This window comes from Plectrocnemia conspersa, unplaced genomic scaffold (assembly GCF_051122295.1).
Source record: "Plectrocnemia conspersa isolate PC_06_02 unplaced genomic scaffold, ASM5112229v1 ptg000005l, whole genome shotgun sequence".
Lineage (NCBI taxonomy): Eukaryota > Metazoa > Arthropoda > Insecta > Trichoptera > Polycentropodidae > Plectrocnemia > Plectrocnemia conspersa.
The window spans coordinates 18,074,167-18,093,342 of record NW_028277169.1 but is presented as its reverse complement, the minus strand read 5'-3'; the positions used below and the strand labels follow the sequence as shown (position 1 = coordinate 18,093,342).

Sequence of the window (19,176 nt, the reverse complement as noted above, 5' to 3'; positions counted from 1 at the left end):
CTTCTGCCTAGAAGTTTTTAACTGGGTCGATAAAATTTGCAATTTGTACAATATTGCGAATGTTTTAATGCAAAAATGTGTATTAGATTGAGTTCAATAAAAAGTTTAAAAAGAGTGTTTAGCTCAATTCATTATTTCGGAAGTTATTTGAGACGTTAACTTCTGCCTAGGAGTTTTTAACTGGGTCGATAAAATTTGAAATTTGTATAAAATGGCAAATGTTTTATTGCAAAGTTGTGTATTAGATTGAGTTCTATAAAAAGTTTAAAGAAAGTGTTTATCTCAATTCATTATTTCGGAAGTTATTTGAGACGATAACTTCTGCCTAGGTGTTTTTAACTGGGTCGATAAAATTTGCAATTTGTATAAAATGGCAAATGTTTTAATGCAAAGTTGTGTCTTAGATTAAGTTTTATAAAAAGTTTTAGGAAAGGGTTTATCTCAATTTATTATTTCGGAAGTTATTTGAGACGTTAACATCTGCCTAGGAGTTTTTAACTAGGTCGATAAAATTTGCAATTTGTATAAAATGGCAAATGTTTTAATGCAAAGTTGTCTATTAGAGTGAGTTCTATAAAAAGTTCAAGGCAAGTGTTTATCTTATTTCATTATTTCGGAAGTTATTTGAGACCTTAACTTCTGTCTAGGAGTTTTTAACTGGGTCGATAAAATTTGCAATTTGTATAAAATAAAAAATGTTTTAATGCAAAGTTGTGTATTAAATTGAATTCTATTAAAAGTTTGAACAAAGTTTTTATCTGAATTCATTATTTCGGAAGTTATTTGAGACACCTAACATCTGCCTAGGAGTTTTTAACTGGGTCGATAAAATTTGCAATTTGTATATAATGGCAAATGTTTTATTGCAAAGTTGTGTATTAGATTGAGTTCTATAAAAAGTTTCAATAAAGTGTTTATCTTAATTCATAATTTCGGAAGTTATTTGAGACGTTAACTTTTGCCTTGGAGGTTTTAACTAGATCGCCTGGCATCCTTCGCCGCGTTCGCGCGCGTCGCGGGTTCCCGTAACCATGTATATCCCTTTTTAATTTAACTAAATATTACTGCAGCGTCTCAATCTGTTTGTTATTTTTACCCGTCACCTCTCACTCGCCAATATTTATTATTTAAAATTTACTTATATGAAATTAATTTATTTTAAAAAAAATTGTTTGAAAAAAAATTCAAATTTATTTATTAAAAATTCATTTGTTTGAAATTTTATTATTTAAAATTTATGCATTCAAAATTTATTTATTAAAAGTTAGAAATTAGATTTTAAATTATTATTATTTTATTTATTTATGTATTTGAAATTCATTTAAAAAATATTCATTTTAAAAATAATTTATTTAAAAAAAAATTATTTAAAAAAAAATTAAAATTTTTTCATTAAAAATTCATTTGTTTAAAATTTTAATATTTAAAATTTATGTATTAAAAATTTATTTATTAAAAATTAGAAATTATAATTTAATTTATTATTATTTAATTTAATTTATGTATTTTAAATTCATTTGAAAAAAATTCATTTTAAAAAGAATTTATATAAAAAAAATTATTTAAAAAAAAATTCAAATTTATTTATTAAAAATCCATTTCATTGAAATTTTATTATTTAAAATTTATTCATTCAAAATTTATTTAATAAAAATTTAAAATTCAATTTCAATTTATTATTGTTTAATTTAATTTATGTATGTAAATTTCATTTGATAACAATTCATTTAAAATTTTATGTACTTTATATATTCAAATTTATTTATTTAAAACTTTATAGGAGCTCAGAATTGTAATGGCCAAAAATTTAGTAGTACTTGGGTAACACTTGTGTGACTTTTTATTTCGCCTGGCATCCCTCGCCCCGCTCCCGTAACCATGTCAACAATTTAAACAACAATAAAATATTAGTGCGGCGGCTCTTTAAGACGTTACCTTTGGCCTAGGAGGTTTTAACTCGATCGATACAATTTGTAATTTGTATAAAATGGCAAATGTTTTAATGCAAAGTTGTGTATTAGATTGAGTTCTATAAAAAGTTTACAAAAAGTGTTTATCTCAATTCATTATTTCGGAAGTTATTTGAGACGTTAACTTCTGCCTAGGAGTTTTTAACTGGGTCGATAAAATTTGCAATTTGTATAAAATGGCAAATGTTTTAATGCAAAGTTGTGTATTAGATAGAGTTCAATAAAAAGTTTAAAAGAAGTGTTTAGCTTAATTCATTATTTCGGAAGTTATTTGAGACGTTAACTTCTGCCTAGAAGTTTTTAACTGGGTCGATAAAATTTGCAATTTGTACAATATTGCGAATGTTTTAATGCAAAGTTGTGTATTAGATTGAGTTCTATAAAAAGTTAGGAAAAAGTGTTTATCTTAATTAATTATTTCGGAAGTTATTTGAGACGTTAACTTCTGCCTAGGAGTTTTTTATTAGGTCGATAAAATTTGCAATTTGTATAAAATGGCAAATGTTTTAATGCAAAGTTGTGTATTAGATTGAGTTCTATAAAAAGTTAAAAGAAAGTGTTTATCTCAATTCATTATTTCGGAAGTTATTTGAGACGTTAACTTCTGCCTAGGAGATTTTAACTGGATCGATAAAATTTGCAATTTGTATAAAATAAAAAATGTTTTAATGCAAAGTTGTCTATTAGATTGAGTTCTATAAAAAGTTTAAAGAAAGAGTTTATCTCATTTCATTATTTCGGAAGTTATTTGAGACGTTAACTTCTGCCTAGAAGTTTTTAACTGGGTCGATAAAATTTGCAATTTGTACAATATTGCGAATGTTTTAATGCAAAGTTGTGTATTAGATTGAGTTCAATAAAAAGTTTAAAAAGAGTGTTTAGCTCAATTCATTATTTCGGAAGTTATTTTAGACGTTAACTTCTGCCTAGGAGTTTTTAACTGGGTCGATAAAATTTGCAATTTGTATAAAATGGCAAATGTTTTAATGCAAAGTTGTGTATTAGATAGAGTTCAATAAAAAGTTTAAAAGAAGCGTTTAGCTTAATTCATTATTTTGGAAGTTATTTGAGACGTTAACTTCTGCCTAGGAGTTTTTAACTGGGTCGATAAAATTTGCAATGTGTATAAAATGGCAAATGTTTTAATGCAAAGTTGTGTATTAGATTGAGTTCTATAAAAAGTTAGGAGAAAGTGTTTATCTCAATTAATTATTTCGGAAGTTATTTGAGACGTTAACTTCTGCCTAGGAGTTTTTTATTAGGTCGATAAAATTTGCAATTTGTATAAAATGGCAAATGTTTTAATGCAAAGTTGTGTATTAGATTGAGTTCTATAAAAAGTTAAAAGAAAGTGTTTATCTCAATTCATTATTTCGGAAGTTATTTGAGACGTTAACTTCTGCTTAGGAGATTTTAACTGGATCGATAAAATTTGCAATTTGTATAAAATAAAAAATGTTTTAATGCAAAGTTGTCTATTAGATTGAGTTCTATAAAAAGTTTAAAGAAAGAGTTTATCTCATTTCATTATCTTGGAAGTTATTTGAGACGTTAACTTCTGCCTAGAAGTTTTGAACTGGGTCGATAAAATTTGCAATTTTTACAATATTGCGAATGTTTTAATGCAAAGTTGTGTATTAGATTGAGTTCAATAAAAAGTTTAAAAAGAGTGTTTAGCTCAATTCATTATTTCGGAAGTTATTTTAGACGTTAACTTCTGCCTAGGAGTTTTTAACTGGGTCGATAAAATTTGCAATTTGTATAAAATGGCAAATGTTTTAATGCAAAGTTGTGTATTAGATTGAGTTCCATAAAAAGTTTAAAAGAAGTGTTTAGCTTAATTCATTATTTCGGAAGTTATTTGAGACGTTACCTTCTGCCTAGAAGTTTTTAACTGGGTCGATAAATATTGCAATTTGTACAATATTGCGAATGTTTTAATGCAAAGTTGTGTATTAGATTGCGTTCAATAAAAAGTTTAAAAAGAGTGTTTAGCTCAATTCATTATTTCGGAAGTTATTTGAGACGTTAACTTCTGTCTAGGAGTTTTTAACTGGGTCGATATAATTTGCAATTTGTATAAAATGGCAAATGTTTTATTGCAAAGTTGTGTATTAGATTGAGTTCTATAAAAAGTTTAAAGAAAGTGTTTATCTCAATTTATTATTTCGGAAGTTATTTGAGACGATAACTTCTGCCTAGGTGTTTTTAACTGGGTCGATAAAATTTGCAATTTGTATAAAATGGCAAATGTTTTAATGCAAAGTTGTGTCTTAGATTAAGTTTTATAAAAAGTTTTAGGAAAGGGTTTATCTCAATTTATTATTTCGGAAGTTATTTGAGACGTTAACTTCTGCCTAGGAGTTTTTAACTGGGTCGATAAAATTTGCAATGTGTATAAAATGGCAAATGTTTTAATTCAAAGTTGTGTATTAGATTGAGTTCTATAAAAAGTTAGGAGAAAGTGTTTATCTCAATTAATTATTTCGGAAGTTATTTGAGACGTTAACTTCTGCCTAGCAATTTTAAACTAGGTCGATAAAATTTGCAATTTGTATAAAATGGCAAATGTTTTAATGCAAAGTTGTGTATTAGATTGAGTTCTATAAAAAGTTAAAAGAAAGTGTTTATCTTAGTTTAATTTGCTTAAACGAATACACAACTTCATATTAAAACTGCAAATTTTATCGATCCAGTTAAAAAGTCATAGGCAGAAGTTGACATGCAATCCATAAAAAACGACTAGAATTTTTGTAGTGCAAACAAATATTTGATTTTAATTCGTAATTTTTTGGGTAAAAAATAACATTTTTGCAACAACTACTGTATTGATCAGATATGGTTTTTTGCATTGTTTTTTCGGTTTCCGTAGAATAAAAAGGGTATTAAAAGGAAAACGTTTTGTTATTATGAGTTCTTAGTGTACTCCGCAAATTTTTACACATTAAAACAAATCGCTGGCATAATAATATATATATTGAAAAATAAATAATTAGTTTTTTTTATCGTTATATTTTATTACCTTATTATAATACAGGCCCCTGTTTCTTGTGAAATTAATTTGTGTATTGATTACGCTTTAGCTTTCCATAATCTTATTTGGATAAGAGTATATTTTGAGTGCTAATTTTTTCAAGTTGTAATGAAGCCTCTGGTAATGGACATATTTTTTATAGTGAAAGTATTTCACAATTTATCCATATTTAAAATTATAGTTATTTATTGATTAAATATGTATTGACTCATATGTACATATTTATATATTATATAAGTCAGGTACAATTGATAAAAATGTACCCAATTGCTTGACTATTATTGGTATACGCTGGAATGTTTCCGGCAAACGTCTGTTACGTAAGTAGATTTACAACAAAAATATTCTATAGTTATAATGTATACAGTCAGGTTTTGAAGAATATACGTACATTTTAAACAACTAAAATAAAATAAGCATCTAAAATAATTTTAATAAAATATATGTGTTCTTTTTCAGCCATCATGTAATACACAGCGTAAATATATACCACCATTATCGAATTCGACGTTTTTACAACGATATAAAAATCATGATATTTTCCATTACGTGAACTTTATCAAAGGGGGTAAAAGGAGATGACAGATTTCATAAGCGTTCGTTGCGATAACCTTAGCTTTGCTTTTGAGACAGCCCATTTCTTTCCAGGAGCAATAAAACTATATCGACTTATTTCATTATATATACATTTCCCCCTCAATCGACAGGAAATAAGGCGGTGGTTAAGTATGAACTATTACTTTCTTAATTTACCCATGTTGTTTTTTTAAATAATATTTTAAAAATAATCTTAACCGTAGTGCGCTATTTCTGCGGTGGATTCGTTTCGAAAATAAATATTTTGCCATTTTATTCGGAGAGTTTGCGGTTCAAAATATTTTTTGCTTATGTTTTTCATGATGCGAAAAAAGAATTATAGAAGTTTAGCACGTGAAATTTTCGGCAAAAAGCCAAGTGTTTTTGCCTTCTGTTACACTTTCATTTACTCAGTTTTTTAATATTTTAGAAATGGATTCTTTACACATTTATTTCTGAACCAAAGATATTTATTTACTATTAGCAACGAAAAGATATTTAAAAAAAATAAGAAATTTAATTTCAAAACGCATTACCTATTTATTAATTTTAAAGCTGCATATGATTCAATAAATAGAGGCACATATGCATTCATGAAGGAATTAGCCACAAATGGACTCTACTCATCTGCCTATGTAATTGCTGGATAACAAGCCTGATGGCCAAGATCGGTCAGCAGACCAAAGCTTCTGTGGTTGGACGATGTGACAAAAGATGCAAGTGCTGCCGGAGCTAGCAACCGAAGGAACAGAGAACATTCTTAGAGGGGGCGAAAACGCCTCTTGGGTTGTTAGGCCAATAGTGATGATGGTAATTTGCAAAGAGGTTAATTTAGTGCTGTCATACTAAATATTTTTAGGCGTAACATTAAATTGATTGATTGCACTATATAAGGTATGAGAAAGAAGTCAATATAGTATGGTATACCATAGAAGGCAATTATGTAATTAATTTTTGTAACTGATATAGCTTACTGTGTAACCAATAATGTAACATACTAAGTCATCTATTATCTAAATAGTAACCAATTCATTTTAAAAACTTTTACATACAAAATAATGTAGAAATAATATAAATTACTCTTGCAAACTATGTCCAACTATGCGCTGTATAAGTGATGTCTCATTACTGTTATTAGTGAAACGCTTTCGCGTGCAATTTTCATTTTATTTATTCTATAAACGCCAATAGGCATAGTGCCAGGTCGTTGATTAATCGGAATGCACTCCCTAACTACAAGTTCTGCTCATGCATCTGCTCTTTTGGCCTGATGCTTTATGTCTCCGGCATGATATTAGGACATGAGAATTTTGTAACTCACTCTCTGCTATGCGAGCTTCGATATCAGATTTTGCTATAGCACAAACAAAACTAAGAATATTTTATTTATTTTAAAAATAAAATAAACTATAAACTATGGAATTTGATCAAATCGTTATAGAACATTTAGACTAATCCACACGTTACGATTATACATTTACTAATTTATGATGTCATGTTTATAGTAATACTGACTTTCGATTTTCTTTGAGCAATTTCGCATATATTCAATTTATTAGTATATATATACAATATTTACCACTTTCCATTACACATAAAAGGTACTAGTGGGTCAAATACTTTTTTATTGTTTTCTGAAAATATTCTTTTAAAATTTGATACAAAAAATATTTGTTATACAATAATATTAATAATAATAATAATCTATAATATAATTGTTCTAAGACGCTTCCGAACGCACATAACATTAAATGAAACATTCTCCGCTTAAATATCTAGTCTTTAAATCGTATCGCTTTGTATGAACGGTGTATACACGTAAACAAAGGAAATATATTTAATTATAATAATAAAATTTGAATTTACTTACTTGCTATCCGAGGCGCCGGTAATGCGTTCTGTTGTTTCGACCAATAAAAAATGAGCATTCAAATATAAAACAAGATGGCCGATAGTACCATGACAACAGTTTTAAATAATTCTTTTTTAATAATAAATTTTTTCTACGCGACAATAATTTTCATTAATTCGTCATTTGACTGAATATAAATAATAGGATTGCAAATTAACTAGGTGTGTTATAACTATGAAAATTAAATATATACATAATGTATTGAGGATTAGAATAATACATTGATTAAACTAGATAAACAATCATAAAACAATCTTCGTAATGAAATCTTCAAATTTTGAATTCCCGGCGACAGGCTCTGAGGTCGAAAAGTGAGTTTTTTCTTTTATAAATAATTGGATTGCAAATTAACTAGGTGTGTTATAGCTATGAAAATTAAATATATGCATAACGTGTTTAGGATAAGAAGAATACATTGATTATATTAGATAAACAATCATAAAACAATCTTCCTAATCAAATCTTCAAATTTTGAATTTCCGTCACCGGGCTCCGACGCCGAAAAGTGAGTTTTTTCTTTTATATTACATAAACATTATCATTGCTTCCGATTTAATGCACATATACGTTAGATTTTAAAAATTGAAAATACACCGGGTATGTTTTAAATGTGAACGTGTAATATATCCTTAGTATGTATGAGGATTGAAAGTTAATGTCGATCAAATCGGCTGTCGCAGTGGGAACGCTATATATATCAGCAAACGGTCAGCTTATAAATGTGTAGTTTCTTGGATGTTGTCTAATAAACGACATTTTACAATGATCATACCTGAAATAATCGATAGCCAAAATATCTAAAAGTGGGTTATTTTAAATTCCGATGTGGAAAAATATGTATACATCATGGTTTTTATTCAATGTTTGTTCTGTGCCATAATTCCTCTTTCGGAATAGCCAAATTCAAGATATTCAGTTACATCAAACTTATGTAATATGTTCTTTATAAAAAGATAATACTTGCTGACAGTGACTTTAACATGAAAAGACTTACTTTTTGCCATATAGGTCATCAAATTGTTTTATCATTGCTTCTGAAAAATAATTAAAAACAATAAGACCTTATCAAAAGTAAGCATTGAACACATTATTAATACTAATATAATCCATAAATTATATTTAAACGACAATCTAAGAACAAAATTGACGGAAATCACTGTAGAGGATTAATCACGTAGATTGGCATCTCTTCATCTTCTTCAAAATAGTCGCAATATGTCATATATTAATTGTTTGCCATACGTAAATGTTATTAGATCTATCGTTGCTTCTGAAAATTAACTGTAAACGATACTATATAGTGGGTAAAATTTAACTCTTGTTTACACTAATAGAAGATTTTTTATTATTACTAGCATTGTAAATTTTTTAATTAACTTTGCTATGTTCACCTTCAATTGCCCAATCGCCGCTGTTAGTCTTTTAATATTAGATCATGGAAAGTCAATGGTTATTTTGTTAGAATACTCGTGATATATTATTTATATAACCAAACACTTACTGGCACACTCATAATTTATAGTTTTGATTATATTGTCTATAATTGCAATGCTACATTACTTTGAATCAACTTCAATTGACACTTTGTAAGAAAAACGCCGTGATTATAACATATTTCACTGTTTTTTTAATTGCACAGAAATAGGCACAGCGAGCGCTAATAAATACCGTGAGGATATTGGACCCTTGAAGAGCTCCAGAAAGGGTGATATAATTTTCGGCAATCGGCCGCGATAGGTTAAAAACTGTCTACGATCGCTCAAATAACTTGAGAATAACCGAGTTAAATCATCCGAGCAATCGAGGTCTGACGTTTTTTTTAATAATAATCTATGACAGGCCTTGTCAAAGGTCTTCTCAAAATCCGTAATTACGACGTCTTCTTGAATTCCCCCATCGAGAGATTTGGTCGTCGTTTTGGTAAAACACATAACAGTGGAACGTGCGGGACAAAAACAATAAATATTGATTGTTATATAACATTTGGCTTGTTTATTATATTAAAATATACAATAGTGATAAAATATGATATTACTTTTAAATATATTGCAATGTAATATAATTTACATTTTAAATGATATTTAGGAATAATTTGAAATATGCTATCTCATGAAAATTACATTTTAATAAACACCCGAGAAAAAAGTAATTTTATTCCTTTATTCGAGTATCTATAATAAAATCACCGCAATATATTCGGGCTCTTGTCTTTGATATAGCACTTTAAATCTTATATAATATTTTGATGCAAGACACATACAAATATTATATATTATAACATCGATCTTAGTTGAATTTGTAGATCGTTGAACTTTCTGTCTCGAAGCAATATTTCTTAAATTCATGTCAAACAACTTTGTTTTATGTCTTCCTGAAATATATTTTTTCTTTTGATATTTTCAGGAATGACCAACATGTTGGTAAATATATTCCATTAAATACCAAGTGAAATGATGGTTAAATTCGTAAACTTTACTATTGATTTTAATTCCCAGTATTTTTCTATATTTGAATATTTATCAGATAATTTCCCAAACCTCACACTGTGTTCCGGATATATTTCTTAATATTTGGAGTGAGACGCATTTCTCCAAGGCGAAACACTCGAAACGTTACTATTAATATCTCGGCTCAAACAACCAAACCATAACAAAGCATTTTTATGCTATATTTTATGGCAAAAATGCAGAATTAAAAATTCAACACTACTCATTATTCCACATTCTTTTCAAACTGAAATGCCTTTTATAAAATCAAGTGATTTATAAACATAATAAATTCATGATCCGGAAAATATGTAACATGAGCAGGTTGCAAAAATAATTAATATCGAATTTAATTAATCAGTAATCTGCTCGCGTTTAATAATGTGTTTTAAGAGCAATGCTCCGACACAATTCAATCATTATTTAAAGGTTATAAATCACATTACAAGTTATCGTGACATTTAATCTTATTATGATGAATTCCTGCATGACATTCTGGGAAACATAAAATTGTTCGATTGTTTAAGTTTCAACGAAATCTGAATAAATTAGGTCAATGCGTAACTAACTTAAAACATAAGTTTTGATATCAAATGTTCATTGTTCATGGCAGCATATGAGGCGTATAGAAGGGCTTCTTTATTTCGATTTTGTAAAAAAATACTGAATACATTTTGTAATAAATTAATGCACAAACATTTAGATGGATTACTCATTACGTAAGTGGATCGATCAATCATTACGTTTGTTTTATATATTGCGATACACATATTGAAGTATCAAAGTTTATGTTTAATAATTTAAAGATCTATTTTTTAATTTTAATAATTTATATTAATTTTGTAACATTAAATATAAAATTTCAATTCAAATCTGTATACCTTGTTTGTGTGTAAATTAGAGCTTATAAAATAAGACTTCCAATTCCAATAAAATTATACTTGATTCTATAAAGGTAAGAAAAATAAGAGAGATGTTATTTTCTTTCAACATTTCTCTTATCTTTTCTTTAGAAGATTAACGCGAGCAAAAAAAACTTTGCCTCGTCTCTAATTAGGCGATTTCTACATAAGCATATACAAGAAAGATGAAATACGCATTTGCACTACATAGTAATATAGCAGAGTATATCTAATTAGGCTTACTTAAAATTCTTAAAAATACATATTATTATATTATATTATACACATTGTAGTTTTAGAACGCTAATATTGATTAGATATACTTAAATAATAAGTGTAGTGAAATGCACATTTAAAACATATGTGGTTTGACACTGCAATACTATAAAATATTTAAAAATCACGGATAAGACAATAATAATCTTGCTATACATAAACCATGACTTTGATTAGAAATGAATCTCGCTTCACTTCCAAGTTCACATTTATTAATAAAAAATAATTTATTTCATTACTTGTAAAGAAATGTGTACTGGCTGTTAATCAAGAGTTAAAAAATATATTTTGAAGTTGCAGATTCTCTTCTTCAATGAAAGTGGAAAGCACAAAATATTTTTAATAGTAAACTATCATTTGGACTAATTTATGTTTACGTGATTGGTTTGTATAATATAATTGTACTTTATATATAATTATAACTTATACATAAAAGATACATTTTCGACTATGCGATTAATTGGTTCCAAATTTCTTCGTTTCATACAAAACATAAATTTGTTCAACTCTCAATATAATATGGTTAGTCTTAAAAAAACATGTTTCGCAAATCGTTTTCTTGCTGTTGTTCTGAAAAATATCGATGCGAAATTGCGAATTTGTGGTGAATGCGCTATGGTATTATAGGACAGACATATTCAACCTGGACTTAAAAATTAATACTATTGAAGAAGAAAGCGAAAGCCATAAGCTGCAATTGCTTAAGCATTGCTTAAGCATCAAAAATACAAATGTCGCTGGCAATACGAGTCGACAGCGTAGGACTTAATTATCAGACCACGTTCAGTGAGATAACATGTGATTTAAGGTCACATATGAATGACATTTTTATTAGAAATAGCTGACATTTGTCAGAAGAATATTAATCGTCACAGATATAAAAAGATTAAGATATCGGAAAAAAGGGAGTTGGCGTTCTTTGACTCTAACGTCAATATTAAAATCAATAAACTTGTCTTCAGACTCATAAATAAAGGGGTTTTCTGTCACTTGTAAAATAAAATGCTCAAGAAATAGTTTCTGGATTTGTATATTTACATTACGCAGATTGTCTAGAATGAGTTTTTTTGTGTAGAAGTGTCTTATATAATGGTTTTATATCGCCGAGACGATTCACCTTAAAACTCCGTCACGCTCTCTGAACTAAATACTAAATCATTAGGCATTCTATGCTACACTATATTTTTATGTACATCTCTTCCGCAGGCGTTCATGGCTGAAATTTATTGAATTATAAATTGCCTACCATCAGCATTTCACTCTTCAAGGGGGATCGCCCTAAAAATAACTGATGATGAGCATTTCCGACCAGACAAACTATCATGGTATCAACCAATGATCGTGCAGCCCTTTCCCTTTATTATCTCGCATAAATAGGCCAAATAAATTAAGCGAAACAACAGATCGAAGACAATATTTAATATCATATAATGTACTTTAAGTATAATATCACTAAAAATCACCTGCGCGCAAAGCTGAAAACGCGAACAAAACCAATAAAGAGTCGGGCGTGAAAGTGTCATGGCTGTTTGCCAACTTTCATGGTTTGAAAGACGTAAAAAATCGATTTAGACATTTTACACAATTAAGTTTTGCGCCGTGACTACGATTTAACTTAGCTTGCTAGAATCAAAGGTTATTGTTCCCAAATCGATTTTTCTCAATACGCCACAATTTAATAACAATAAAACCAACAATACATCTGTAACTTAAGTTTTACTTTCGAATATCTAACTTTTTTTATATTGCATTATTTTATAAATATCCTTATAAATATATATTTTATCTATAATGTGTAGATTATATAACAAAAATTGCATAAACAACATTTATTTACGTAACAATTAATGGTTTGAGTTAGTTGCGTCATATGCTTTTATTCGCATCGTGTTTTTGTTTATTTCCACGTACGTATGTGTTTAGTATGTGTGCTTTTAGATTTGCGTACATGTGTGATAGTTTAAACAACTTTTGTAACACCAGATTTTTTCCACAAAGATAAAATATCCTGATCTATTTTTATCGTTAGTTTCTTTTAATGTCTCATTTTATTGCCAAAGTTTTATTTTTTTACATAATTATCCTAGCTTTTGTGTAAGGCGTGTTTATTTCTATATAAGACCATTTTTTTGTTAACAATGTGAATCACTTTTACGTACAGTTTATATAATTGTATTAAAGTATAACGTACGAAGTCAAGTCATTTAGTCGTCTCCGAAGCGGGTTAAGTTTTGGATTCCGACGTCGTGCTGGACCAGGGTTGACGTGAAGAGGGAAGCGGTTGCTTCTCCGATCTTCTCCATCTGTCGTTGGTCGGCTGTGTTCCTTGCTTGAGTGAGTCAGTGTTCGATGATATTGCCTTGAGCTGTTGCAATTTAGGCTTTGTGTACTTAAAATACTTGGTAAACGAAGCACAATATTATACAAAATATACTTTAGAAATATCGGAGTATTATATATCATATTTTAAACATAACCCGTTGTCCTGCTGGAAAATTTCACTACTTATGAATAACGGTTTTAATAATTAATACATTTTAAATGGTAATTTTCATGCAAACTTATATGATAAATAATACAATATTATTTAAAATTACGAATGTACACTTGTAATGACGGTACCCGTTTATAAGGTTCAAACATTTACTCTACCTATACATTTTTTTCATTGCTGTGATAAAAATAGATTGCAACAGGGGTTAGGTGTTTGTGTATTATGTAATAAATGCGGTCAAATCTCTACATGACGTCACATGTTCTTCATCGAATGACAAGGGTCGTCTCCATTCTTGTATAGTATTGCATAGAACTCTTAGATATTTCGACGAAAGTATATTCATAGCATATTTACCGTAAAACGTGTCACTAAACGGAACTAATTGAAAAACGCACTACTAATTTCAGCCAATTTAACACTGTGGCCTTAAAAACAATTGTGTCAACGATGCTTCATTTCGATTGATATTTGCACTGCTGTACAACATTTTTTATAGATTTAACCTGTAGTCAAATATCATTTTTTATGTCCTATGATAATTTATATGTATGTGATATTTTATTTTTAATGATAAATACATTATGATTAAATAACAAAACTTCCATCAATACACATGGAAATAAAGATATTATATGCACCTTAAGATGATATATTTAATGAATTTATGTTATTAAAATTGCTAATCAAATATTTTGTATTCTGAATCACAGAAACTTATCTTTAACTTTGTTCATATGTATATGTGTAAGTAAAGGCAATATTAAATCGATGTTTCCATTTGATTTTTGTTACATGAAAAAGTTTGTAAACATGTTCGTCTACCCGAGTATCCATTTGCCTTCGGGGTTTCCGACTATCGATTTTAGAGTATATTAAATTGTACGATATTTGATATTATTAGGTTAAAAGTAACGTGCTTCTATCATTATCACTTTCATTGTCTACGCTACGACGTGAGCGAATTACTAAATTGTAATGGTAGACGACAAGGGTTCATTGAGATTTATCGATCGCGCAAGTTTTGCATGTTCATTTTGTAGTTTTGTCTGAGAGTTTAATATATTGTTGAGCTTGATTTTTATTTTTCTTCTTCAGATGGATACCGTTTACCCTGAGCCAACGTCTTTGTTCTACCGGCGACCGGTGAGAAAGAAGTTGCGCGGAAATGCGACCAGATATCGCACCCAACCAGTTACATTTGCTGAAATACAGGTATAATAAAATGTATACAATATACTTATAAAAGTAATAGTAAATTTTAGATTGTAAATATATACGTTAATAAAATAATTATAGATAGTTATTATATTTATTTATTATTATTAAAAATCTAACACATATGTATATACTAGATGGACTAAAAGTTACTTTATCATTTAATTATGATACACCTTATTGTATTTTTAATATTATTTTATTTATCTTTCAAAAATATTTTTTACATGATATGAAATTATTTTACCTAACTATAAAAAATATATTGTAAATATGACACGCTCTTTAACTGTATGCAAAATACTTGGCTCAATCACTCAAAAATCTCATTAATATTATTTTTTGCTCAAAAAGAGATCTAGGCTTATTGACAAATACTTATTTATTTAAATATCTTCACAAAAATTTACACGTAGCTATGAGATCAATGATATACACTGGTTAACTCATTGCGTACGGTGTGCACAAATTTGTGCGTTTCAGAAACCTTCCGTTGCGTCGGTGTGCACAAATTTGTGCGTTTCGTCATTTTAACTTCATACGAAAAAAACCCACGTAAACTGCGTATTTACTGTAACGTATTTATTTAGGGATTTACCTACAGATGTTACTAATATCATATTAACTAAAAATAGTTCAAAAAAGTAGAAATTCTAAATTCCAGAGGCTCAAAACTCGGGTAAAATAAATTCGTTTCAAGATGTATGTTTACATATATATATACATTTTTTTTCTATGGAATTATCTCACATATTATTTATTGGAAATAGTGAAATCACTCAATACCAAATTGCGAATCACATATCAATAATATATAAATATATTTAATTCATTTTTAACACTTAACGGTCGATTTACGCGGCGATATTCGCAAGACACCCAACCGTCCAATTTCGAACAAATGTAACGTTTCCGTTAGGCTAAGCGCACGCTGTTAAAAAAAAATGTTTACGAAAAACCCCACCTTATCGGTTTGATTCAGGTAAAGATGGTAATTTTTTTAGAGATATGTTTCTTGAAATTCTTATCTACAAAATTACAAAAAACCCAAAATATTCAAAGGTAACCGCATAAAAAAAAGAAATGTTGAGCTAGACCTAATATCTAAGTACATATTATCAACCCGAAGCATTATAACAAAATAATCAGTGATTCTCAACTTTTAATTGCGTTAATTTATTTTACAACTTTTTGCATTATTATATTTTGTTAGGTTTACAATATATTTTTGTAATGCTTATTTATTTCGTACTCCTTTATTTATTGATACTATTTTCTAAGAAATAAATTACAGTAAATCAAATTCATATTTTTATAATATAAAATATAATGTTTTTTATTTATTATTATTTTCTGTTATATATATGTATGTAGAGGTATCGTGGGCATTTAAATGCAGATTTATCAATCCCAAATGTGATATTTTATAATATTTAGACCTGAAATGATCCCGATCTGTTCAAATTAAATAAACTGTTCTCAACATGTTTTCAATTACCAACACATTGAATACCGGGCATTATTCCTAAAAATGGAGCGTGCGGCGGGGATTATTTGCAAAAATTAGGACTTTAATTTGTGTAACTATCCAAGCACATTAGTGGTTCGAGTCTTTATTGGATGCGAAGTATACAGTAAGTGCGCGTTTTTCATTATTTTAACACATTGCGTACCGTGTGGTAAAAATACAAAAAGTGGTAAATATATAATATTAAAGCAATAAAATGTTTAGAATCACTGATAATTTTTAATTATATTAAATATACTATATAAAAAAATAATACATAAATTATAACAGAAATATAAAATAATAATACATAAACAATAAAAGATTACATTTAGCCATAAGCAAACGTTACGTTTGTTCGAAATTGGACAGTTGGGTGTCGTGCAAATATCGCAGCGTAACTTGACCGTCAAGTGTTAAAAATTTTGAATTGCTTGTATAGGTCACAAAATTAGATATTTTCGGTTTTTATTATATACAACAGTATTTTATCATCATTTTATTATTATCTTTATTGTTTTTATTCAAAAAAATATATATTTGGTTATTCTAAACTAAAAATTATATTTTATTTTATTGGTACGCGATCCACAGTTTGACGTTTACTGATTTTATCATTGCGAATACAAAAAAACGATCATCATAAATCTGTTTTTAAAATTTGACGTTAAAACGTTGACTAATTAAAGAGTTACGATGTTTTAAAAAAAATAAGTTTGTATCCTAATTTTCGCAAATAATCCCCGCCGCACGGCTCCATTTTTAGGAATAATGCCCAGTATTCAATGTGTTAATGAAAATCACTTGATATTATTTTGAAAATTTTCCTGTTGTTCTATTCCTTTTATGATAACATTTCCAGACTACGTATGTGATTGTTTCCAAGCTCTTTAAAATAACATGTACTTGAGTATTCTGGTTTCTCGATGTTTTTTTATATCTTAAGAAATGAGAATTGATAAATAAAAAAATATGTGTAGTATATAGTATTTTATGTAATTATAATAATACAAAATATTATTGTGGATATTTTGTGCTTGGAGTAGAATTGGATAATCGTTAAAGAAAACAAACTTCAATAGGATGAAGATTTGTTATAATGGACCTGAATAATCGAAGGACTTACTTTAATTCATTACAGAGGAACGAAATTCGAAGAAAATTCGAGCTCCTCTTTTTTTTTTGTTTCTGCATATATTTAACAAGATAATAATAAAAATACTTTTTATATTTTAGAAAAAAAAAAACGATATTCAAGTTCGCTGTCAAGTAAATTTTATGGCATAACTTTGTGAAAAGCCCCCAAACATTTTTATAATCTACCGATTCTCAACGGTTTCTTATTATCTGATTATTAAATTAGTATTTAGATTAGCAAAGCAAAAATAATGCCCATTAAAGTTTTTTGCCTGTAAATAAATTAATATTTGATTTGTCATGTTGCAGTGAGAGATTTACAATAAATTTCAGTGAACCACTCAATGGTTGTTTATTGTTCTAGCAAATTTGGCAGTTTTAAGTAAGCTTTTAATGTACATATATTACATTAAATGCCATTGATATATGAATTAGGTACTGATAGTTTGATTAGTTCTAAAAATAATATTTATGATATGCAGATGTAACTAAAATACAGTAAATATAAATAGTTATTGTAGAATATAATACACGCTTATAGCTCCATAGCGAGTCACCCTATCGACCTGTTTTTCCAATGTAATTTTCCAGTGAAAGGTTGTGTAACAATATTGACGTATTTTTTTTTGTGTTTCAGGAAGTGGATGAGGAAAATTTAGACGATATTCCGGAAGTGACCAAAGCGACCAAAAAATCGACCAAGTCCGAGATAGACATCAATAGAAAGTTTGACGAGTTCAGACGATTAAGGGATAAACGAAACAAATCTGAGAACGATTCGCCGAGTCCCAGCGAGCTTAGTCCTGTAATTAGTCCAACTAAGGATCCAACGGCTGGTGTTTGTCATCCATTAGATATGACCGATAATGTGAATCAAAACAAAGTGCCAGGCGGGTTAGCTACCCCTGGAAAAATTCAATCGCAGAGGCCGTCCCTATAACGGACTGAGTGGAAACACTGACTTTTTGTATTTAAAATAGTATTAAGAAATTTATCTAAAATATGTTTTTAATCAACGTAGAAAAAAATTATGTATACATGTTATAGTAAATTTATGCAATCAGTGGATCAATATAAATTTTGTGTGAATAGTAAATTCGTATTACTTTGTAAAGAGTGCCAAAATATTTTAAGTAATTTTTTTGAAAGTGTTTTTTAAATTGTAATTTAATTTTTAGTTTTTTGGAAATCTACTACTTTAAAAACTGCTAAGGATATCAATGTTTATGTAAATCATTTAATTTATAAAGAACTACTTTTTTCATATATTTTTAATTTCAAATATTATTTTATGATTTTTTAAAGTAAGATATAAAATAAAACAAATCGTTCCATGTTTTTTTTTGTAAAAATACGTGCATATTTTTGTTTATTAAAATATATAAGTTATCCAAAAATAAAAAAAAATATCAGTATAATTTTTTTTGTATAAATTAAAACTAAAAATATTGATTAAAGTATGCTTTTTTATTGTTAGTATTTGCTTTAAATATTTTTTTATGATAGTTTTATGTATGTGAATAAACATATATATATTATAATAAAATATTATTTTGTTATCCCTGCATAAATTATAATAGTAGAACTTTGTAAATAAATGATTTGTATAATAATCGTTTTATATAAAAAATATATTAGGTAAATCCAAAATAAATGTAAACTAT

General features: G+C 27.9%; 1 protein-coding gene across 1 annotated transcript in view; it reads left to right on the top strand.

The window, feature by feature from the left end:
- LOC148235004 (uncharacterized) overlaps positions 1-18,776 on the top strand; it is a 29,622-nt gene extending 10,846 nt beyond the window's left edge. The window contains exons 2-3 of the mRNA XM_088186145.1: positions 14,749-14,865; positions 18,150-18,776. Coding sequence (XP_088042271.1) covers positions 14,749-14,865; positions 18,150-18,452 — 420 coding nt within the window. The 3' untranslated portion in view covers positions 18,453-18,776. The remainder of the gene's footprint in view (positions 1-14,748; positions 14,866-18,149) is intronic.
- Positions 18,777-19,176: the final 400 nt, after the last annotated feature.